General features: G+C 43.1%; 1 protein-coding gene across 5 annotated transcripts in view; it reads left to right on the top strand.

Moving 5' to 3' along the window:
- ARHGEF12 (Rho guanine nucleotide exchange factor 12) overlaps positions 1-24,884 on the top strand; it is an 88,245-nt gene that overhangs the window by 17,823 nt on the left and 45,538 nt on the right. The window contains exons 1-4 of one of the 5 annotated variants that reach the window (XM_077306787.1): positions 4,696-4,811; positions 13,450-13,473; positions 14,098-14,186; positions 17,057-17,113. Coding sequence is in view for 2 of the 5 variants with exons in the window: in XM_077306789.1 (XP_077162904.1) it covers positions 13,450-13,473; positions 14,098-14,186; positions 17,057-17,113 (170 nt within the window). In the remaining 3 variants the exon portion in view is untranslated. Of the gene's footprint in view, positions 1-4,695; positions 4,812-13,449; positions 13,474-14,097; positions 14,187-17,056; positions 17,114-24,884 lie in introns of those variants that run through there. The other 4 variants (XM_077306786.1, XM_077306789.1, XM_077306788.1 and 1 more) reach the window with 4 other exon arrangements.

The following is a 24,884-nucleotide window of genomic DNA, read 5'->3' on the forward strand; positions in this document are numbered from 1 at the left end:
TATGGGATATTTTAAAATCATTGTATTACTTAAAATGTTATCCTCTGTTTAGCTGCATTGTACCTGGAGCAGCTCACAGAGCATCATAGCTATATCAATATGGCTAAAAACCAGGCAAAATCAATTCTTAACATCAAAAATTTCTTTTAAGTTTCTTATCAAGTGAAGCCCTTGATAGAAATTCAATTAATCCCCAGAGATCCCTTAAAAGGATGCACTAGTAAGCATGTTTATAACTAGGGGAACAAAAGCGATGTGGTTTCTTAGTATGTGAGTGAAATTTAAAGATGAGGAGCTGCTCCGTTCTGAATTAGTTTGAAGTCCTCTATTTCATCATGATCTCTCTGTCATGCCCCCCCCCCATGGGAGCCTTCTGTGACTGTTTAGGAATGAAGAAGCTGGTACCCCCTGCTGTCATCCATGTTCAGTTAATGTCATATGAAGATGTCTGAGCTAGCTTGAGATAAATGAGAGGGGCTCCAGTGCTATCCAGTTTTACCACGCAGCTGAAATTCAAACCTGGGCCTCCTTGGTCAAGTACCTGAACTGGATATCCCAGGTCAGCCTCATTTTGTCAGAGAAGCAAGACAGGATTGGTCCTGGCTAGGTTTTGGATGGGAGACCTCCAAAGGACCCCGGAACCATGAGTGGAGGCAGACAGTGGCAAACCACCTCTTAACGCCTCTTGCCTTGAAAATCCATTGTGGTTGCCATACGTCAGCTGTGGTTTGATGACGCTTTCCACTATCACTCCTTCCCCCGTCCTCCCATGTATGTTCGCTTGCAGTGGCAACTGAAGGTTGAGTAGAGTTTCAGAACCACTTGGATTAGTGGCTACTCCTTTGAGAGCCAGTGACATTATCCAAGCTCCGTATTAGTAGATTTTCTGATTTAATGTCTCATTTTAAAAGATTTTTGTGTTAAGTTGACTGCCTTTATTTGGGTTTCAGAGTTGTTATAATGTTGAGGTCACGTGCGTTTTATGTTGTATGAATTCTAGCATTTGCCTCTGCTTTAAAGCAACCTAGCAACACACCATTTGCAGTTTGGTCTCATCCATGGTAGGGCGAGCACCTAAGAACACTACTTCCCTAATATTTATGCTTATATTTGCTGTTGATCGTGTCCACGGCTCTTCTCAGCTTCCTTAGTGTGTATGAAGTGACTATGCACTAGAGCAACATTTGTTGCATATTGTTGACAGTGTCACCAGCACTAGATTATTGTGGGGAGGGGGGAGCCTTGATAGTCTCCCCCCCCCATTTTCTTTCTTTCTTCAGAGTTCAGCTGCATGGATGCTTGTTAACAACGTTCCAGCCATCCTGTTGCCTGGGGCATGGTTAGAGCCTTGGGAAGATTTACATTAATCAAACACAAACAGACAGTGTAGCGTGAAGAAATTTCTCTCCCGCCAGCACTGCTCACAATCCTAATTAGGTTTATTGGGGCAGAAAAAGAAAACAGCCCTTCCACTTCTGCCCTCCTTCCCCACGGCTGAATCAGTTTCATGGCCGGAAGAGCAGTGAGCTGGCCGCTCTCCGGACTGACCTGCTGACCTCCATCATGACAGAATTCCTGGATCTTGTTGCTCATGCACTTTGTCGTCGCTGGGCGTAAGCCCTTGGATGTACTCATAGCTCCAGTGGGCAAAGGGTTCCATAGACAGACAGGCACAGATGACAGCAAAGCTGAGGAAGAGCCAGGGCTGGGGAGCAGAAAAGTCAGGCTGGTGGTACACAAAGCAATCCAGAGTAGCCAGGGCCACAGCCAGGCAGACACTGCAGAATCCATGGAAAGAGGAACTTTTTTTATTTATTCACTTTTATTTTACTTATAAAATCTACCTTTCTCACTGAAAGACAAGGTGGGTTATGCAGTGTAAGTTGAAGCAGTCAGTAGAATGTCAGAGCACAATTACAGACATTTAAAACAAAGCACATAGTATTAGATGTTTTACATTTAACAGATCAGAAAATGGTATTGCATAAACGGAAGGTGGTGCAGAGGAGTAGGGTAGCACACATGGCAAACAGGTAGGACTTACTGTGCTGCAGTATAGTCCACAGTCCCATTCCCTTAATTATATTTATATACCACCCTCCTTTGTGGCTCAGGGCGGTTTGGTTTCCATAGAACGTAGGAATAAGTACAGTTCAACAACTTCACACGTCGCAATAGTAATAGTAGCCTCAGCAGCCTGTAACAACACTTCCAACAACACTTCCATGCAACAGTTCCAACACCAATGGTGACAACATTGTCAACTATGCTCCCATTGGTTGTTGGTTCGGGGGTCAGTTCATGGGGAGGAGCTTCTGGGGGGTCCAGCAGGTATTGTTTGTTTGGTCGACCTTAAGCATGTGCCTAGCACCACCTTAATCCGTTCCATTATTGTGCTATTCGCTTTGCAAAAGTGCCCTCCTGAAGAATTCTGTTTCACGTAGTTTGTGGAATGCCAGAAACGTAAGAGCTTTGCTGACCTCAAGCAGGCCATTCAAGAGAGTGGGGGCCACTACAGAGAATACCTGCCTATGGCTTGTTGTTGACCTTGCCTGCTTGTAGGATGGCACCTGCAGAAGGCCTTGTTCAAGTGATGTGTTACGGCAAAGCATAGGAGAAAGGATGGTCTTGCAGATAATGAGGGCGAGGGCAGTGAAGGACCTTAGATCAGGGGTAGTCAACCTGTGGTCCTCCAGATGTCCATGGACTACAATTCCCATGAGCCCCTGCCAGCATTTGCTGGCAGGAGCTCATGGGAATTGTAGTCCATGAACATCTGGAGGACCACAGGTTGACTACCCCTGCCTTAGATGTTATAGCCAGCACTTTGAATTGAACCTGGTAACTGACTAGCAACCAATGGAGAGATTGCAGTATGGCTGCAATACACATGCTCCACCTAGCACGTGATCATAGCTGAGCTGCAGCATTTTGCCCGCTGCTGAACAATGCTGGGCTGGGATGTAAGCCAGGAAGGAAGGAAAGCTAGGAAATATGAGATCAGCACTGTAGCGCCAGGCCAAGCAGGCTGTTGCGCTGGTCTTTACCGTCATTCAGTGCCCAGTTCAAAGAGTCAGAGGCAGGCTTACCAAGAAGCCCTGGAAGAGAGGCCAAAGTCCTCTGTGGGTAAAGATTTGCACATGGTTGTTTTCTGCGATAAACAGCTAACTGCTGGAGCCAGGGATGATGATTTTAAGTAGTTTTGCTTTTCCTCCCCGCACCAGTAAGTAGATGTCTCTAAGGCTCAGCCATGTCTGTGTTTAAAGAGCTGGAAGCTAGGATGGTGAGATTTCCAGGGGGAAATATGTGGCTGTGTCACTTCTTGATCCCAGGCACACAATTCTGTCTCATGTGAATAAGTTAAAATGGGGAAATAAATTACTAGACAGGTTTAACTCTTCATCAGGGTTGCCACTATATGCTGAAAGTCTGTCCATTGTGAGGGTAAGTTAATAACATCATCCTTTATCTACATGGTTATGTTACATCATGATATAGAAATATGTTGAGAGGAGAACTGATCTGTATTGTCCTAATTAGAAGAACTAAACATACTATGTTATTAATTCACCTCATTTCTCCCCACTAGGGAACTAAAGCAGCTTACATTGTCCTCCCCTCCATTTTAAAGTTACACAAACACTATGAGGTAGCACAATAAAATCAGAGTCCAGTAGCACCTTTAAGGCCAACAAAGATTTATTCAAGGTGTGAGCTTTTGAGTGCAAGCACTCTTCCTCAGACTAAGAACTCCCTCAAGAATGGCTCAACCACGCTTTGCTAATCGGATGCAAAGCAGCTTTGTAGGAAAAGGTAAATAAAATCCATGAACAGCCGGCTGCTAACATGGTTGTGTCTGGATATTATATGGAAAATTGAAGGAAAGCCTGACCTTGTGACTACTTTCCCATCTTTCTGCTGTGATTTTCTGCTTCGTTTGAATCTGCTACCCATTTGAATCTACCACTATGAGGTAGGTTAGGCTTAGCGTGTGTGATTGACCCCAGGTTACTCTGAAAGTGTCCATGGATGAATGACTGTGGTGTACTGGTAGAGCACACTAAAGGTCTGCAACTAAAGAATCCCATGTATGACAGGTGTTGGAAAAGACCATTCTCTGCTCAAGACCCTGGACAGCTTGCCAGTCATAGAAGACATGGGACAGTGGGCCGCCTTGATGTAACAAAGCATCATTTGCTCATAACATGTGAGAGAACAAAAAAGGGGTAGTCAAACTGCGGCCCTCCAGATGTCCATGGACTACAATTCCCATGAGCCCCTGCCAGCATTCGCTGGCAGGGGCTCATGGGAATTGTAGTTCATGGACATCTGGAGGGCCGCAGTTTGACTACCCCCAAAGATGATAAAGAATAGATAAGTAAACTAAAGCCACATTCTTGAACTCCATTCCTTTGCTTTTGTTTCAGTGAATTTCATAACCCTTGACTCTTCTTAATTATGTTATTAATTCATTTCCCTCTAAGGCAAATGTTCAGGCAAAGCCCCGTTTATTAATCCCGATAAGCTGTATTTTCTAGAGAAGGCATGTAAATGCTGTTTTCTGCCTGCCTGTTAATAGCGCAGCATTGAGCTGTAGCTGAGAGAATGGCTGGGGGGGGGGGATGAAGAAACCCCACCTCTTCTTGCCTGTCACCCCAGTGGACCAGGCAGATGCGTCGCTAGGAATACTGGATGACTATCAAGAGCCCTCCTCCCCTCCATATATGCTGGCAGCTGGCTTTCCTTAAAGGTTTGGCCCCGATTGGCCTTTGGAAGTCTCCTTTGGACAACCCCCTCCTCTTTCGATCCAGGTAATCTCCGGGAGTCTTTGTTTCCCTTCCCTGATGTGTGATGTGGTAAGAGGGATAGAAAAATAGCTTCTCTGGATGCAAGGTAATAAAAGAGAAAAGAATTCTCATTTACGACGAGCAATGAGTTTAAATGGAGAGTGGAATGTCATAGGCAGCCGGGTGGCAATTGTGCATTTGCTTTTTACATGTGCGCCTGTGTGGTCTCGTCCTATATCTAAAAGCATTTTTTTTGAGGGGGGGGGGAATCTGTGCTCAGCGTCGCTTTGAGAACAAAGGTTTTGACAGCCAGAATTGATGTCTTTCACAGTGGAGCAGGCAGTGCTCCTTTTCATTCTTCGATCCTGGACTAAATCCCTGTCTTGATGCTTCTTGGCTGGAACCACCTGGACATCTTTTGTGATTCACCTGTAGGTGAGACTTGCAAATATCCCTCCGGCGTGGTGTTGATTTCAGTAAAAAATAAAATAAAATAAAATTCAGTGCTTGCTATATTTTCTCTGTAGTGGGGTGTGAGGAGTTTTCTTCTTACCGTTGGTATATATATATATGCTCCACCTATATAAAATCTCCTTTGCTTAGCAACCAAGCCATCCAAATCGGTATATAAGGAAGGTCGGCATCTCTTCAATGAAGTCTACAGTTTGTTTGCTTCAAACCTTTTTTTTTAATTTATGGAAAGGGGAGTTGGACACCGTCTGCATTCTAAACATTGTTAGTCTTGAATTAATTTGAAACGTTCCGCCATTGTAGTGCCAGCTTTATGAGATGAGTAGGGAAGCTGCTGTGTGGCTTTATGGTAGTACAGGGAGTGTCACTATATCCATCTTCAATCAGGTCTGTTAATTCATGGATGTTAGTTTAGATGTGATGGGTGGGGATGCTCTGAAACCATTTCCTTGAGGGAAAATTACAATAAAGGAAGGAGTATTTCTTATAGGGAGACAATACTCTATATACTCATCTCTTGGAGGGAAGCAAGTCATTAGGAGCCTTCACCTCTCTTTGAACTCAATAAACACTAACAATTTTTTGCATTCAATGGGATTAGACTCTCCCCCCCCCCCAAGAGCCAGTACAGCGGCAGTGTGTTGAAGCAAAAGGTTTTGATTATTTGTTAAAAGTGTTGACAATGATGACTAAAATGTCCTTTTACAGGGAGTTTCTGGTATAGTGCTCAAGTACTTTGACGAGAAACTAGGATAATGTGTGTATTCATCCCAGTGTAATTTTCAGCAATTTGTTCACACTGTGTTTATTTTTAATGTTTCCCATTGCTGCAGTCATTCTGACATTGTTGCTCTCTCTCCTTCCTCACCTGATTGGTTCCACCGAAACTTTCTTACCTCCATATATTTTGTGTAGAAGCCATTACAACAGTATTTGGTAAAGTACAATGGAATAAAACAACACGACATTAATTACAAAGATGTGAGATCACTGTGTGGATTCCAGCAAAACCAGTCAACCCTGTTCAGGTGCACTTTGTGTCCCAGGCAGTGCATCAGACTATTCTTGAGAAAGGCACCTCAATTTGAGGACAGGTGTAGCCATTTTGCTGCTTATCACATAGGTCATTTTTGGAAAAGTATTGCATAGAGAGCAAGAGCAAGCTGCCTTATCCTGAATCAGATCATCAGTCCATCTACCTCTGTATTTTCTTCTCAGACTAGCAGCAGTTCTATAGGGTCTCCGGCAGAGATCTTTCACTTCACCTATTTGCCTGGCCCTTTTTATTGGAGATGCCACGGATTGAACAAGCAACTTTTTGCATGCCTCTGATCCATGGCCCCTCCCTCAGACAGCATTCAGAAATTTCCCTTAAGGATTGTGTAGGTATCACAGTGCACTAGATCAGGGGTAGTCAAACTGTGGCCCTCCAGATGTCCATGGACTACAATTCCCAGAAGCCCCTGCCAGCATTCGCTGGCAGGGGCTTCTGGGAATTGTAGTCCATGGACATCTGGAGGGCCGCAGTTTGACTACCCCTGCACTAGATATTGGGGAAGCTACTCTGTTTGAATTGCATGCCTACAGCCCTTTTGTTTCAGATATTTTGGAGTAATAATGGGATAGTTAAATATTTATTAAGGTGTCATTTTGCATGTAACAGAGCATGGATCATGGTAGCCAAATCATGCTTTTCGAGGATCGGGTGTAGATGGCATATCAAACAAAGCTGATAGAGTGCTATGTGCCCTGGAAGGGAATGCACCTCCAATTATAGGTCCAACAGCACACCCGAACAACAAACTTGCTCCTTCAGGAAGAGAGCAACTGCCTCCCGTTGACAGCTCAGTTTTGTCATCAGTGAGTAGCAGCTCAGTCTTGACTGGCCCCAGCTTTAGTTGATGGCCCTCATCTGCCCTGTTGCTTTCTGCTGGTCCAGGACTTCCATTGACTCCCCAGCTTGGTTGATAAGAAGTCGAGCTGGGTATCATCCTCCTGTTGGGGGCACCTTGCTTGAGATTGCTTGGTGATCCCTCCCAGAAGTTTCATGTAGGTTTTCAACCCCATGCAGAACCTCATAGCACAAATGCCGCATGGCTAAGCAGCAGGCCTCCAGTAGCCTTTTCTGGAATTGGCCAGTCATGAGAGAGTAGAGCCACTGAAATACAGTGCCCTCCAGCTGCAGCGTCTCCAGATACTGTGGTTGGCAGCATCAAAAACTCCCAAGAGGTACAGAAGAATCAGCAGGGATGCACTCACTTGTTTTCCCAGAGGCCGTTTTTGCCTGAGCTTCTTCCATAATTACAGAAAACTGTCCACAGTATACATAAAGGTAGTTCCTTGCATCCCTTTGGTCACTGGGGCTTCCTGTTCCCAGCAGCTCGAGGTCTCCAGTGAAGAAAATCCTCCTGCTACTGCCTCCTCTTTCCTACTTTTCAGCCTGCTTACATGCAGCCTCCCAATATGAGTAACAAACTTGGGTGTTTTTCTCTGTTGTGACCCCTGCCTTGTGGAATGGCATGCCTGATGTTAGGGGAAGGCATCTACTTTTCTGTTGTTCTGCAAACTACATAAATATTCAGGAGGAAGCCTGAATGACGCTATACAACAACAGAAGGTGCCTTATAAATACAGAGGGGTTGTAGGCACTTTATAAAGACTCACTGGCAGTCTTCAAGCAAGGGTTGGATACACACTTTTCTTGGATGCTTTAGGATGCTTAGGGCTAATCCTGCGTTGAGCAGGGGGTTGGACTAGATGGCCTGTATGGCCCCTTCCAACTCTATGATTCTATTCTAAATAAAAGGGATTGTAAACTGCACCATTGTGTATAGGACATGTTTGCTGCACACATTACTATGTTGGCTGGCTTCATTTTCTGCTGAAGTAACACCGGTTTTCTGCATTGTATGATCACCTGTCTCATGTCTAATTTTTTTTTTTTGCTGCTAAGTCACAGCTGACTTACAGCAACCCCCATAGGTGTGCAAGGCAAGAGACATTCAGAGATGGTTAGCCATTGCCTGCCCCTGCATCACAACCCTTGTGTTGTTTGGAGGTCTACCCAAGTAGACCCAGGGCTGACTCTACTTAGCTTCGGAGACCTGACAAAATAGAGGCAGCCTGGGCTGTATAGGTCAGGGCATCATGTCTAATATGCTACGTATATTCAGACTTCTGTAATCTTAGTTCTACGACATTGCTTGGGGGACATCTCATCATATCGGTTGTACTGATTTCCATGGTATAATCTGCTTTAATCTCAATGAAAAAAGCAGACCATAAATATAGTAAAAAAAGAAAAGAAGAAAAAAATGTTTTTTTCATTTTACTCATTCTTTTTGACCCATGCAGGGTTCTCCCAATGTTCTTTTTTTTTGGGGGGGGGGTACTTGTCTCCTCTAGAGCAGGGGTAGTCAACCTGTGGTCCTCCAGATGTCCATGGACTATAATTCCCATGAGCCCCTGCCAGCGTTTGCTGGCAGGGGCTCATGGGAATTGTAGTCCATGAACATCTGGAAGACCACAGGTTGACTACCCCTGCTCTAGAACTTTCCTCCCCCGCCCCTTTCAGTGCCTTATTTTGCCACAGATTATTTGCTCAGTCACTTCTTGCTGATAGCAAGGACCCGGAAGCAGTTTCCAAGCCCTGTCAGTCCTGAATGCTTTCTTTTCTCTCTTTCCTCCTCATCAGCTAAAGAGTTCATAAGACTCTGATGTTGCTTGCGCAGCACAGTATATCACAGAACCTCCCATAGCAGGGTTAAGTCTTCCACAGACTCAGTTCCTTAATGTTTTCAATAACATCCTGTATGTTGTCAGATGAGCCGTGTATATTAATTACCGGCTTCCTCTGGTCTTTTCTAAATGTGCATGTTCAGGTGTTAATGTTCTGATGGAGTTTTTAATTGACTTTTTAGATAAGCGTCTGTAATAGAATATCAGTGATAATTGCTGTGTATTAGGTGGGGTTCTTCACCCACTTAGTCTCTCACTTTATTCTGTACTTGGTTGTCTGAATTGTCTCACGCCTATTTTAATAATCACATCAGGGAAAGCTATTAGGATGCAACACCCCACATGGTTGTACAGTTCTCTTCTCTTAAATACTACACCAGGGGTAGTCAAACTGCAGCTCTCCAGAAGTCCATGGGCTACAATTCCCATGAGCCCCTGCCAGCATTCACTGGCAGGGGCTCATGGGAATTATAGTCCATGGACATCTGGAAGGCTGTAGTTTGACTACCCCTGTACTACACCACGCTGTCTCTGGGGTATATCTTACTGGGGAATACCTTGCTGGAATCCTGACACACCCTGGTTTTATCCCATAGGCTTCAGTGGGACTAAAATAGTTTATGGCCTTAGTTGTGGAATGAACTATGCATGGTAAAAAACCCTTTGGGAACTATAGAGTTGATGCTGGAACTGTTTGGCTATAAAACGTCCCACTTTCCAAAGCAAAATTTCTACAGCAACTAAAGCTACTCCCAGGGCTCTGGCTCTAGCTACACAGAAGTACAATGGCCACATTGAGAGTAACTGCCGGGGAAGCCCTCCTTCCTTGACGACTCTGTAAATGCAGTTCTTTCTCTCTGAAAAACCCTGACATCAGCGCTTGGAAAAATCCAAGGACTTGTGTCATGGAAGAGCGCTGAGTGCTTGGGCTGCTGAATGGCTGAACTGTGGCTGAAACTTTAGTAGCTAGGCATTTACCCTTCCCACCGTCTCTCCTCTCAGTGTTTCTCCAGCTCTGCTGCTGAAGTGGCATTACTCTACATATGCTTGAAGTGATGAAATAAGGGTGGCATTGTCATGAGTTACCAATATAAAGTTGAGATCACCTTGCTTTGACAAGTCTTGAGTGACATGCAGCGGAGGCGGATTGCAGCAGGAGCTCCAGGAGATGACGGATGGAGACGAATTGAACGCTGCTCCTAAAGATGCTTTGTCTGGGTACAGGCTTGGCTTTAATTCTTCTCAAAGCATTGCAGTCTTATCATGCAATATGCATCTGTGGCAGAAATAGTACCGCAGCGCATTGATTACAACCTATAGCATGGAACAGAGGTGCCCAAGGCTTCCCTACAAGCCTGAGCATTCATTGAGATTTTTATAGGCCGTGTCCATGCCTTGGTGGTGACTGATGGTAGAGCCTTCTGGATTACCATTCCCAAGGAGGTATTCTTAGTTTCTTTCAAACACATGTAGGAAAGAAAAACCCAACAGGCTTACCATGGTTTTTCCTGACTTCTCCTGCTGCTGTTTTGTATAGTGTTTAATCGTTTAGTGTTTAATCGTTTAGAATCATTTTGTATTTTAGATTTTTTTTAATTGTAGTTTTATTGCGAGTTTCTTTAGAGAATGTATTTGGAAAGACTGGATACAACTTTCGTTAAATGAGCCAGTGAAATAAATGGAAATGGGTTGGCAGCTCTGGGTTGGAAGTTACCTGGAGATTTGGTGGGAGGAGCTTGGCAGGGGTGGGATTTGGGGAGGGACTTCGCTGGGGTATATTGCCATAGAGTTTACCTTCTAAAGCAGCCGTTTTCTCCAGGTGAACTGCTTTTTGTCACCTGGAGATCAGTTGTAATAGCAGGAAATCTCCAGCTACCATCTGACCAAAATGTGGCCACACAGTGAGTGTAGAGGCTGGCAACCTACCATTCTGGGGTTTCTGCTTTAGTGTTGTTGCATTCCTCTTTCTTCAAGTTTCTTTTTGGAGTTTGTTTACATCTTCTCAGATCATCTCTAAGAGACAGAATGTTCGTCCACAGTCAGATTTCCAAGATTAGTGGATGTAGATCAGGGGTAGTCAAACTGCGGCCCTCCAGATGTCCGTGGACTACAATTCGCATTCGCTGGCAGGGGCTCCTGGGAATTGTAGTCCACGGACATCTGGAGGGCCGCAGTTTGACTACCCCTGATGTAGATAGTTCAGGAGCAAATCATTGCAGTAGTTAGGCTCCATATGAGATAGCTTGATTTTGTTACATTTTCATGCCACCCTTCCTTGATGAGTTCAAGTTGCCATACATGACACCCCCTACGCACACATATTTAATTTGTAATTCTATCGTTTAATATCAACCGTGACAGTCTATCAGCGGTGTTTGTTTGCTAGTAATATTATTCTTGCAAACAGTGACAGTCATTTCCACTATAGCAATGTAGACTGGGAAAAAAACCCTGCAAATCTGGTGGCTTGGTGCTATATTATCTAGCCACTTTTCTTCACAATTGAGGCGTGCTCTTGGTTATAGATTTCTTAGCAGCATACACGAACAAATACTTGATGTCCTTACTAGCGGAACACTTGAGCATACCTATTAATTCAGTGAAATCTGGAATTGGAAAATTTAGCCAAGGTTCCAGCTTCCTGAAGTGGCAGACTTTGTATTTTCAACTTTGAAGGTTGAAGCTAGAACTTCTTTGTAGAATTGCCAGAAGCCTAAAGCAAATAATACCACAAATAATTTTTTCATGAGTCACATTTTGGGTGAGTCTGCTGCAGTGTGTTATTTTATGTAGTCAGTTTCATGGAGCGCGCTAGAGGTGGGTCCCACTTGGGTGCCTTTCTTAAGATGTCACCTTCTGTAGTTTATGTTTAAAAACCAAAAAAAAAAAAAATAAATGGTCAGTATTTTGTATTGTACTGGAATTTCTTCAAAAAAGCAAAAGGAAAAAAAAAAAGGGGGGGGGCTGTAAGCATCTTGACATTCTGGTCCAAAAAAGAACAATGCATGTTCAGGGAAAACAATAGAATTGCCACAAAGGATACAGACTCTAATTTTTTTTTTAAAAAAATTCTATTCCTTGGGATGTTACACTGTTCAGCCTCTTAACTTTACAGTTCCTCAAATATTATGTAACTGGCTTGAGAAAATGAGACTATGAAAAAATGATGTGCAGCTTTTAGTTCTGCTGAGAGGATATATTCAGGTTCTGTTGAGTTTAATGCCACAGTTTTGTTTGCTTTGTGGAATATTTCAAAACCACTTAAAAGTACTTTTAGAAAGGAAATCAGTGACTTCACAAAAGCATAGGCTGATCTTGGTTTTAATTTGGCTCTGAATACAACAATACAGTGTTTTACATTGGAGGGCAGAAATTACATCTCCTTATATTTCTTCTTTGCAGTGAATGGACTGAATCTGCATAGGACAGGGAGAATTTCCTTGCAGTCCTGACCTCCTACATGCCCTGCCCTCCCCCCCTTCAGAGACAAATAGAGGTTCTGGCTTGCAGCCCATGGATTTTCCGGGAATCTATCCCAGCATCCTTTTGGGATAACTCTCCCCTTGACGCATGCGGCATTGTTTGTACACTGCCATTCTCAAGCAGAGAGATGATCGTTTTGGAGTTTATTACCTAAAGCCACATTTGATGCTTGTGTGTGCATGCATGGGTGCTGTTGTACCTTTGCAGGCAATAGAACAAGTATCTCTTTCAGAAGGTGGTCTTTTGCCATGCGGGGGGACTGGGGTGCACCCAGCTTCCAGTTAAATAAATCCTTTCAAAGCTCTCACAATAATTTATCTGTGGAGCAGTGTTCTGTGGCTCAGGAAAATGTTACCTGTATACATAAGTATATGGGTGTAACTAAATGCAAGTTGGCCAGCTGATGTCAGTGCAAACAATATTTAAGTATCTTTCTAAATTTGTCCTTTACAGTGGCTAAAGGAAAGCTCTGAAGATACGTTATGTTGTTTGCGAAAAGCATACTATATTGACATTTCTGGGAGTAGTTAGCTATCTACTTAATAGAGATTTTGAAGTGGCAACTTAAGCACGCTAGCATTTTATTCTATGGGCTCATGTTCCGAAATGTTTAAGGCAGCATTACATTATGTGGATGCCTGCCTGTGATCACAAATCAGTGAATGTAGTATCTACAGGAGGTGGTGTTATTTTTTTCCAGGAGCAAGATATTGTGCTTTGGGCACTTAGAAATGCAGCAGTAGCACCAGCCAGACTCTAGCAAAGATGTGTAGACAATTTGCAAGAAATTGGAAGCAAATGTATATTTATGACACGCAAAATTGATAGTGGGATAACCGCCTTTGATCTTATTCCGTGAAAATTCAAAATACTTTTGTTCAATAAATTCAAGAGGTGAAATGGGAAGGAGATCCGATTATTCATAACAAATTGTGATATATTTATGATATACTGTTTTTTTCTTTTTCAGGTTTCCCCTAAAAAAACCTACAAGGTAAGTTCTTGAGAATTTGACTGACTACCTGTACATGTCACACTTGTCCTGATACCGCTTTTCATCTGTTCCCAAAACCATCAGCCAATAAGTAGTTTGTCAAAATAAAACACAAAACTATATTTGGGTCAGTAGTGATTGTACCTCAGTTTTCAAGAAAATTGCAGGTAGTAGAAAATCTGGAAGTTATCATTTGATTGAAGCACAATGTGTTTGGTGAGGATGTGTGTGTCTGAAGGCGTTTAATGATCATTAATAGTGATTCCTATCTTGTACGGCCAGTTCATGAGGACTGAAATTTAACAGTGTATGGGAGCACTGAAGCGGTGGGTATTAACCAGACCTAAACTTAAAAATGAATGGTGGATAGTCAGTTGGGCACAACTGGACCAGTTATTCTTGAGGAACATATACATCTATTGTTTTCGGAAAGCTTTTGCAGATATACAATACTTAAGAGTAAAAAAATTAGTAAATTTCTCTCATTTGCTGTAGGGTTATTAGTAAAAAGAATTGTGTGTTTGTTGAGATTGCTTAACAAAATTGTTTAATAGTTATGATTTCTTCGGAGTCGTGGCTGACATGTATGTGATTTACACAAGCTGGCTTCCCTCCCTGTTTCAGGCATGGCAGCATTCTGAGCAGAGAGTCTCCAGCGGACAAGAAGCAGAAGGTTGAACGCTGCATCAGTGCCCACGACTTTGACCCTACAGGTAGAATCCTGTTCGCCTCCCAGTACACAGAAGCCCAGTACTTCATTTCTATGAGTTTTTTTTTAGAGTTTCTTTTTTTAAGTTGTCACATATTTTCAGTGTTGTAGTGTTCAAAAGCTCTCCCTGATATTTCTGCACACTAAAAGTGCATAATACTTTCAGAGACTCCTTTTTCAAATGAAATGGTTTGCGTGTTATTCACTGTTACGCTGTTCAGTTGTGTAAATCTGGTCCGGTATTTATTTATTTATTTTTGTATTTATATGCCGCCGCATTCCATTCGCACTCATGGTGGGTCACAATAAAACGATAAAAACCAGTATGACCCCATTAAAACCCGTTTAAAATTAACATCAATAATAAGCATTAAAAGATGGCGATGCAGAGTTCTATCCCCCCCCCCCCTCACACACACCCTCTCCCTCTGTCCAACTATACAAGGCCAAGAGCTCTTTCTCGTTGGGAGCGAGGGTCCAGATTTACCGATGCGAAATGGTACAGTGATGAGTGAAAGCAAACATGACAGCGTATAGCTGATTTGCTATCTTTTAAACTACAGTGATAGGACAAAAGCAGTCTTGTAACTGTAACTTCATGGTCCCCTGGCAGGCTGGGGTGGGGTGCCAAGTATGGTCATTGCACACATGCATAACTACCAGCCACACAGGTGGTATCTGTGCATGAGTAGCAGATCATGAGAGTGTTGGAGCGCAGGACGCAGAACCTAAAGGACAGTGAGCTGAAAGGTTTTTTCAAAACCCTACAAGGTCAGCCTTTGCCTTTCTGGTATTTCCCCTTACATTTATGTGAAGGTCCAGTTGGGTTGACCTTCAGCGCCTTCAGTCCAGTTGGGTCGACCTTTGTAGTATGTACTGCTGTGACATATTACCCAGCGTCTCAGTTAAGATCCTTCTCCCAAGCTCTGCGCACCCATCTGAAGAAGTGAAGTGGATGACTACCAGGGAATGAGACTTTTTCACAGGTAGCACCCTGCCTTTGGACCGTCCTCTCCCTTGAAGTGCATCTGCCCTCTATATTGAAGTCTCTGAACATATCAGGCCAACACATTTCTTTTAATCCAGAGACATTTTTATTTTTTAGGTGTTGTGTCCTACTTTGTACCTGATTACTGCTTTATGATTCTCATTTTAGGTTGCTGGATGTTTTTCTGCCCCTGTTTATTACGGCTTCTGTTTTATGACATTCTTGATCACTAGTATGTTGCTGTGTTTGTGGCCTTATCATCTTGTTTCCACTTTGAGCAATATTGAGCAAGTCTTTGGAGGGGTAGCATATACATTTTCAAAATGAGATCACAGGGCTGGGTAAACTGCTGCCCCTGGTAAAGCTGTTTTCTGAGGAGCAGATGGTGAAAACCATGCAACCTTTTGTGAGCAAAAGAACTTCTATGCAGCCTTTTAAGGGGATTGGCATTTGTCCATTTTTATTTTCAAAAGTTGTAACTGGACACAACTGTTTACCTTCCCCCCCCCCCCCAATATTTGTAGACCATCTGTTGTAGACCATGTGTTGCATTCTAGTGTTGTCATGGACTTCAGTCTGCATGTGAAGGTTCCACCCACTCCAGCCTACTAACCTGGTGACTGCTGTGTGCACCTAACTGTGTGACTGGCTTGCGCATGAGCCTCTTGGCCCCATGCTTTCTGTCTATGTGCCATGCCATTCAGTCTGAAATTACCTAGGGACGTGGAATGAGGGAGAGATGACTCCAAAGGCTGCAGATTGCAAGTATAAGAAATTACAAAGGAAGGTCCGGCTCTCCTACCTTAAACACATTGTTGGACCACTTCTTTTTTTTAGTGAGATCTACTTGGTGGTGTATTGGGCTACGCCTCGCAAGGCGAGGGAGGGGCCCTGTACTCATTGGGTGGTTTTTCAGTTCCAGATCTGAAAAATGGGAATGAGAAAGGTCTCCTTTGCAATTTGTTTATGAGGAAGAGCAAGAAGTTATGCCATCCCTGGCCCCTAGGAAAGGGATGGGCGAGTCATGTCATAAATAGTACTTCCTTGTTATGCATTTAAAAGGATTTATTTTCAAGCAGGCATAGTTATGCTAATGAATAAATATTTCTCTTCTCATTGGTGACAGTGAAACATGTTGATCTGGATCGGCAGCAATCTGCTCATGAGTATTTTAGGATCCTTTATTAAGAAGTGCTAGTCTGCTCTGAGTCTCTCCCCCCCTCCGGTTGTGATTCCCTGGATTTTCTAAGGATTTTGGAAAGTAAAGCTGGGAAAAGTATTTCCTAGAGAGCTGTATTCAAGATTTGTTGCATGGCCCCACTGGAACAGTATTGGGAACAGGGTGTATATGGACAGCTTCTTCATGCGCAAGGCAACTCCCATGGTGATTATTTATACAGCACCATTCGTGTACATCAGGGGTAGTCAAACTGCGGCCCTCCAGATGTCCATGGACTACAATTCCCAGGAGCCCCTGCCAGTGCTGGCAGGGGTTCCTGGGAATTGTAGTCCGTGGACATCTGGAGGGCCGCAGTTTGACTACCCCTGGTGTACATGTTGCTTTATAGGGAAGGATATATTGGGCATATTTAGGATTTTCTCTTCCCTTAATAGGAAAGAGATTAATCACAGCACAGCACCCCCCCCCCCTGCTCTCTAGCACTTTACAGTGTGTTGTTGCGTGTGTCATTCTTGCCTTTGGTATTCACATCCTGATTTCCGGATATTATCACCTCTGTGTGGCTCATTCCTTGTTTTTTTTTTTTGTGTGTTGCACGATTTAACCTGATTATACAAATCATTCTGTTTTATTTTTTTAAATTCCATGTTGGTCTCCATATTTCCTATATCTTTTTTTTTTCTCCTTTTCTTCTGCTCTTGTGCAGATAGCTCCTCCAGGAAGACAAAGTATAGCTCAGAGGAGAGTAGATCCGAGACGTATGGTAAGCTTGACGCAGCCACTGCAGCCTTCTGCCTTGTTTTGGTGTGCTCCATACTGTTGCTCTGTGTGCTTCAGGCCTGTGCCCTTTACCTGTGTGCATGGCTTGCTCTGCTGCAGGGGAAAGGATGGAGCTTTCTAAAGTGGCTTAAATGTGCAAGCTTGCAACTGATGGTTACTAACCTGTGTGTAGCAAACGCTGGGTGTTTTCTGCATTGTCTTCTATTCCCTAATAGGAAAACTTACTTTGACTTGATGTGATTGAGGAATCTGTGCCATCTAATATACAAGGCAGAGAGCCAGTGTGGTGTAATGGTTAAGAAATGGGTTTGATTACCCACTCTTCCTTCACTTGAAGCCTGCTGGGGGACCTTGGGCCAGTAACAGACACAAGGGAGAGGAAGGGAAGGCAACCGTAACCTGCTTTGAGCCTTTTAAAGGTAGAGATAAGTGGCATTTTTAAAAAACCAACAACTCCTCTTCAGAAGCATCTGTGTTACGTACAGGAGAAAATTTTTATCCAAAGAAATGACCAAATAATTTCATTTTCCTGCTTGCTCACTCCCCGTGGTGGCTTCTCCTACTTCAGTGGGGGGAAGTCATCCAAAGCTGGTTAGGCCATGCCTCTGATCATTAGGGTAGGGATACCCCTTGTGCATGATTCTTGCATTTCCTAAAATTACCTGTAGAATTACCAGTAAAAATATTAGTTACCCAGGAGGAAGAGTGGCCTTTACAGAGTCAAACAATTCTCAGGTTTTTAATAAAAAGTAGACCCCCCCACCCCACACACACAAACACACATAGTCACACTGTTAATTCTTTGGAGTAGGATGTCCTCCTGCCCGTTGTACATTTTTAGTCTTGAAGATAGAGCACACTAAAAGGAATAATAGCCTCACAAAAGGGAGCTTGTTATTGTTTAAACCAGGGGTAGTCAAAGTGCGGCCCTCCAGGTGTCCATGGACTACAATTCCCAGGAGCCCCTGCCAGCATTTGCTGGCAGGGGCTCCTGGGAATTGTAGTCCATGGATATCTGGAGGGCCGCAGTTTGACTACCCCTGGTTTAAACAATAAACGTTTTTAATTGGTTAGGCAGTTGGATTTAAACAGAATGTACATCCCTAAAGCAAATTGTTTCTTCAACATAACATGGGGTGGGGCTTGATGGCTAAAAAGGTCCAAACTGCATCAAGTTCACTCTGTGCTTCTGTTTAACAAATGGATTGTCTCAGAATTTCTCCCGTAGCAGTATTCATCATGTGAAGGAATTGATTTCATTTTAAAGTGGTAAATCCCAACCCTAAGATTTTTGTACATCTGTATTCCTAGAAGTGTTTCCACATGCTTTTTCTGCAACTGTCTTTTCAAGAAAGACAGGATGTGCTAGAAGCTATTATGGCTCCACCGTCCCCTTAAACAGCATGTCTTTGCACATAGCATCCTAAAGAAGGCCTAAGGTTCTAAGTAATCTTGAATCTGCAAGTCATTTACTGAGCTGTCACTTTGCCTTAGCACTAGAATTCTTTTCAAGACAAACCCATCCTCGATGTTGTTTTTCTTTTTCTTCCTACTCACATTGAATGCTAGGAAGTGATCTCATGCTCTCCCTAGAAAAGCAGTGGATAACAGAGATTAAAAAGGAGGGCATGATCTTGTTTTGAATTCTGTGCTGGCCATTGGAACTTGCTGGTTCATGCTGTAGAAGTGCTCTATGGATAGACTGGGGCACTAATTAGCATAGTTTTCCAAGTCTTGTGTTTAAGTAACACATTCTTACTACACTGTCAAAACTGGACATATTTTCCAAGAGCATTTTCAGGACTAAATTCTTTGTTCAAAGCTCATTGCAAATACACATGGGGAATTATTCGGATGGTTCCAGTGGTTGCTGATACTCTTTCTTCAAGTGTTCATTGCCCCGAGGACCAGAAAACTCCCTCTTGAAAAGAAACTGGTTTTATTGGACAGGAACTATTTAAGAAAGGATTTTTGCCTTTTGCAGATATTTGCTTATCTATCTGTTTTACCCAGAAAAAAAAAGTAATAAATGTATTATTTCCTTGAAAGTCACATATTAGCATTTTAAAAGATTTTTCATATTGGATCTTTGTCTGAATGCCACCCAAAAATTCATGGTAGAAATATGGAGATGGGAAATCCCACCCCCCAAAACGTATCTGTGTAGACCTTAAACCAGGGGTAGTCAAACTGCGGCCCTCCAGATGTCCATGGACTACAATTCCCATGAGCCCCTGCCAGCGAATGCTGGCAGGGGTTCATGGGAATTGTAGTCCATTGACATCTGGAGGGCCACGGTTTGACTACCCCTGCCTTAAACTGTTGATTATGGGAAACATGTATGCCTGTTGAGGATTATCTGTAGTTTGCTTCTTGTGCCTGCACTGTGTCCAGTTTTTCATGTGTGAAAAATGAAACCTAACCTCCTAACTCAAACCCTTTTGATTCCTCTGATCCTTCCTACAGAAGCTCTGTCTGCATTTAGGATTTAGAAGGGCAGGTTCCACCCCCTCTGCCTTTGCTTGTCAGTCTTTCCCTGGGCTTGTTCTTCCCCTCTTCCTATCGGGGCTGAAATTTGGGTAGAAACCCTTGCAATGTTTGTTTTGGATGAAACCAAGCTACCTAAGAGCCTGAAAGCAAAAAAAAATGTTTTTTGTATATTGCTGGTGACCACAGTTTCTTATTGCTTCCCTTGGACATGAGTGAGGAAATACTTTGCAGTGGCAAAAGTGCTTTGAGATATGGCAGTTAGTTTGTTGAGGTCAAAGCTGTTGGAATCCTTATTTGAAGGAGGGAAAAGTTCAGAGTCCTTCCTCTTTGGTAAAAGGAGATGCAAGTTAAGCAAGGAACGTCATTCTAATATCCTGCAAACCAATTCAGTGTTTGAGGGTTTCTCCTCTTCATAAACCCTCTCAGCTTCTTAGTAATGTTTATCTCCAAAAGACTAAACATTATTTTCTTTGTTCCTGAAGAAGCCATTTTGTAATATGACTCAATGCCTTTATTTACTTAGTGACTTTTTCTATAACCCACCTTTTTCTCAGTCTCAAGGTGGAACACATCATTTTGAAACAGTGTCACAAAGACCGTACTGTATAACCCACAAGGTCATGAAAGATGCATTACAAAATTAGCAAATAATGCAAAATGACCTTTTAATGTTTACAGCAAACGGCGCAATTAGACAATTAAAAAACTGCAGAGCAACAAGATAAAACAAAACATAAAAGGTCAATAAACAGTGCAATTGAGAAAAAGTTCTCAGACATTAAAACATTAAAACATTAAAGTCTGCTCCTTTTAGAAAAATGCCCTCCTGAAGAATCCTGTGTTACACATTCTGTGCAATGAAAGCTGGAGTTTGCATCTTGAAGTGCTACTTATAGTGGTCTCTATCTCAATAAGCGTCACTTCAGTGATGAAAATGCTTCCAGGAAATGTTCAGCTTCCTCAGGGAATTAAGAGGACTTGGTTGGGAAAAGAAAAACAAAACTCCAGCAACTTTGTATCTCTGGTTAGAATCTTTCCATAGAGCTTTACTTTCTGCTAGGCACCATCTAGGTCACGTTTGGGGCTCCTAGTCCTGGGAAGCTTCTATTCATGTTACTTCAGACATAACAGATTCTGGGTCCAGGTGGAATTGACTTATTCCCTACACTGGCTACCCACCCAGCCTTGCTTCCACCTTTCCTCCCCCCCCCCCTTCCCTTCTGTGGCAGCTCCTGTTGCTAACCTCATCCCATCCTCTCTCTCCAGCTTCGCACCTGCCCTGGGCCTTGAACTACGGGGTGGTGCTAGTTCACACCATTTGCACATAGGCAGCAAGCTAGGACACCTCTCTGCCAAATTCCTCTTTCCCCTTGCAGTCTTTCTCCTTCCCTCTTTTGATGAATATTTCCGACATTATGGCACCTACCGATTCTCCTGTTTCCAGTTCTCATCCTCATTCATTGCCTTCCTCTTGCCTTCTCCCCTGCTCCTTGGAACTGCCATTCTATCACCCGCAAAGCAATCTCTCTCTGTTGATCTTTTTCATTGCAGATTCCTTCAGCAACTCACCTTTGCCAAATTCAGACTTTACTCCTCTGCTGCTACATTCCGATGACACAGGAAGCTGCAGTTCAACTCCAGTTAGGCATGAATTTAGTTTGCTGTTGTGGTTCTTGCTTCTCCTTCCTGGCACGCAGATCATGACTGGACTCTTCCTGACCTCAGCAAGCTCCAGTTCACTGTGATGTCTGAGTGCAGGCAGCTCAGCGGATTGGAACTTGATTCCTTAAGGCTAACCAAAACCATGTGCGGTGTAAACAAGCCCCAGTTTGCACTGCTGCTTGTCGAACTGAACAACAGGGCAGGGGTGGGTAGCAATTTATATCTGTAAGTATCTGTTAGTAGATACCCTGTGCAAGCAGAGACCAAGTTTGATTGTGTTGACCCCATGTTGGGTACAGGAGACAGGTTAGGAATAGCATCCACCTAACTTCCCAACAGGCTCCCTGGCTGAGCTGACAGAGGTGACTTCAGATTTGGTGATGAAGGCCTCAAGAGTGATTGTTCTTGGGCAATTCAGTACCAATGCTTAGGTTGTCTTGCCAGGTCAAGCTCAGGACCTCATAGCCACCAGGACAGCCATGGGACCATCTCCAGTTGTGATTGGCTCAACACATGTCAAAAGATATACATCGGACTCTTCTGTGCTACAGAGCAACTTGCTTGTTGTGGTGAAACACTATCTACTGTGAAAGCTCATTTAAACTTCCTGCTTCCTGTCTGCAGAGCTGGTGGGCGTCTTTGGACAGTCCAGCTTCAGATCCTATCAGTTTGCAAGTTAGCGATGGCAGATGGTATGAAAAGGGGGCCAGATACATGGAGGATAGGTACATCAGTGGCTACTAGAGATGGTGAATAAAGAGAACCTCTATAGTTAGAGGCAGCAAGCATCTGAGTCATCAACATGGGCTAAGGGCTTGGCCTCCTTGGCCTGTTTGGTGGCTCTCCATGACATCTGGTTGGCCTCTAAGTGAAACAGGATACTTGTCTAAATGGACCTGCAGGAGGTTTTTTTTTTCTTATGAAATCCATCCTGGTGGCTCTGGGGAGACTCTTGAAATGATGGGATGGCTGGAGCCATAGATGGGTCTTCTCCTTTATCTGTTAAATGTATATACCCTGCCTTTGAGGCATCTTACAAGACCAAAATTTAAGCATACATAATAGGATGCAACCCAAAATAGTATCCTCCTACTTTCTTGGTGTACTATCTGTCATGGTTTATGAGGGAGCTGGGCAAGAGGAAATGAATTTGGGTTAGAGATGACTAGAGCATTGTTAGTTAGAATACTTGGGACAAATCAGACAGCATTCTGAATTGTTCAGACAGCTGAATTATTCAAGGTCATTTGTCACTTGGTTGTCCCCAAGTCTCTGACTCATGTCAGTCTGGCTTCTGGCAGCTGTTTTTGCAATTCTTTTCTGCTGATTGTTCTTCCCATACATTCTAATGGGAAGGACAAGTTGAGAATAGATCCAGCTGGTCTCTGGTTTGCTGTTTTGGGAGGAAAGCGATAGAGCATCCGATATGTGGTGGCAAAATTGCTCCTGGGGAGCATGATCGCTGGTGTCCTTGTTAGATCTGTCCATGCCATTTGAAATATCACTCCATTCTTACTCATCAGTTATAATATGGTGTCAGAGTAGTGGCTGTCTGGTGGTTATTATGATCTCTTCCTGATTGGATATAAAGCATTTCCGCTGAAAGAGCGGAATCAGTGGACAGAGTATCCTAGAATTCCACTGTGTCAGTCATGCTCTTCAATAGTTACATGAGACTTCTGAATGAGATTAGGGGCTGAAAGTCAACAATATGTGGATTGTACCCAACTCATTTCAGTTCCTAAACCTCCTGGTGCATCTGGCTTGGTTCTTAATTAGTCTTTGCATTGGAACCAACTTAAATGTCACCACTAGCTTCTTATGCTCTTAAAGCTTAATTAACAAATATTTCGATGTATTCCATATCATTCAGTTTTCCCAAGTCTGTCTCAAACTCCTTGTCCTTAATTACAAAGCCTTCCATTTTGTGCTCACTCACTGAAGTGCTTTTAAACATTTTTCTATGAATTTGTGCCATTTCCTGTAAGCACAGAGCCTGTTCACAGAAAAAATGTGTGATCCATAATGGTTCTGAAGAATCCGAACAAATATGTACAAAAATAGAGTTGCCTTACCTTTGCAAGACAGTGAAATTTATAAGGTTTTTGCTAGCAAGATTAAGCTAAGGCCTTCCTCATAAAACTCTAATATTTCTTAGGCAAGTTTAAAAACATTCTTGTTCCCTTCCCCACACCCTGCCCTTTGGCATCATCTGTTGAGGCAAGGCTTAGAGACATTCAGTCATGTCAAAGGAGGTGAAGGCAGACAGCAGCATTTGATACTGCAGAAGGCAGAGGATGCCACCCTTCTGGATCTGTCCTAGGTGACTTAATATACATTAGCAATATGGTTGGTACCAGCAAGCCAAAGAGCACTTCCATAATTTAGGCTCTCAGTGAAGCTGATTGTGTTTTTTCTATACCTGAGAAACACCCCTTTTTTCATGGGTCCTTTTTTGGTGGGGGTTAAAATTGGATGAGATAAAACACAAAATGACACCAGGCTCCAATGGTACCACTTCACTGATATTTGCACAGATGCTCATGCAGTTTGCTTTTCAACAGCAATGCTGTCGCCCAGTGGATCAGATTCCTGCATGTGACTAAAGCAGCTTGAGGCCTACAGAAAATTTCCAAACTGTTCTTCATTAGAGAATGAGCTAGATGCCTCAATTCCACTCTTGTTACACTGAAGACCCGTTATGACTTGGGCTCCATTCCCATGAAATGTCTGAGAAAAGAGGGTGTGTTATTTTGTTGTCTTACCACAGAAGCACAACAGAGCACCGCACCAGAGCAACGTTAGAAAAAGAAACCTCTTGGAAACAAATCTTCCACGCGCATGAAAGTATTCTTTAAAATTGCTTTTGACCATGCTCTGGATTAATTTTGATGGGGATTTTATTTTGGCATGATTTTAATTTGTACAGAGCATGGTTGATCCTGCATTGAGCAGGGGGTTGGACTAGATGGCCTGTGTGGCCTCTTCCAACTCTATAATTCTGTGATTTTCTGTAACCTAAGCATACATACTCACACACAAGAAAACAGAAAAGAAACACCTTACGAATAAAATGACCTAGTCTTACATGGATTTGTGTGCAACCTACTTTGGACAGGCACCCATGGCAACATTCTTGTTCACTTATAAGCAAAGCTGGATTTTTGACTACTGTTTTGCAGTATGATTGTAAACTATAAAAGCACCTCAATAAAATTGTAAAAATCTGCGTGCCTGGGAAACGGATGTCTCTTTAATGGTGGTATCCATCTATAATGTTGACAGTTCTTTGGGAGGGACACATTTAAAAATGGTCCATTTAGCCACAATATATTGGTTTTGATCCATTCAGTTATGCTGCTTTGACCATGTGGAGCACATAACCAACTTCCACTCCTTAAGTATTTTGGTAGATTCTTGGTGGCCAATTGGCCAATAATGGCAATATGTTCTTGACAATTCAAACCGGTTTTCTGCCCAGCTTTGAAGAAAGAGATGGGATTTATGGCAGATGCTCTGCTCAAGGACAGGTATGTGGAGTGCTTCAGTAATTCTGCTCGCAAAGATGTCTTGAAATGTGGCTGATGATCCAGAACATCCTC

This window comes from Paroedura picta, chromosome 12 (assembly GCF_049243985.1).
Source record: "Paroedura picta isolate Pp20150507F chromosome 12, Ppicta_v3.0, whole genome shotgun sequence".
NCBI classification, from domain to species: Eukaryota; Metazoa; Chordata; class Lepidosauria; order Squamata; family Gekkonidae; genus Paroedura; species Paroedura picta.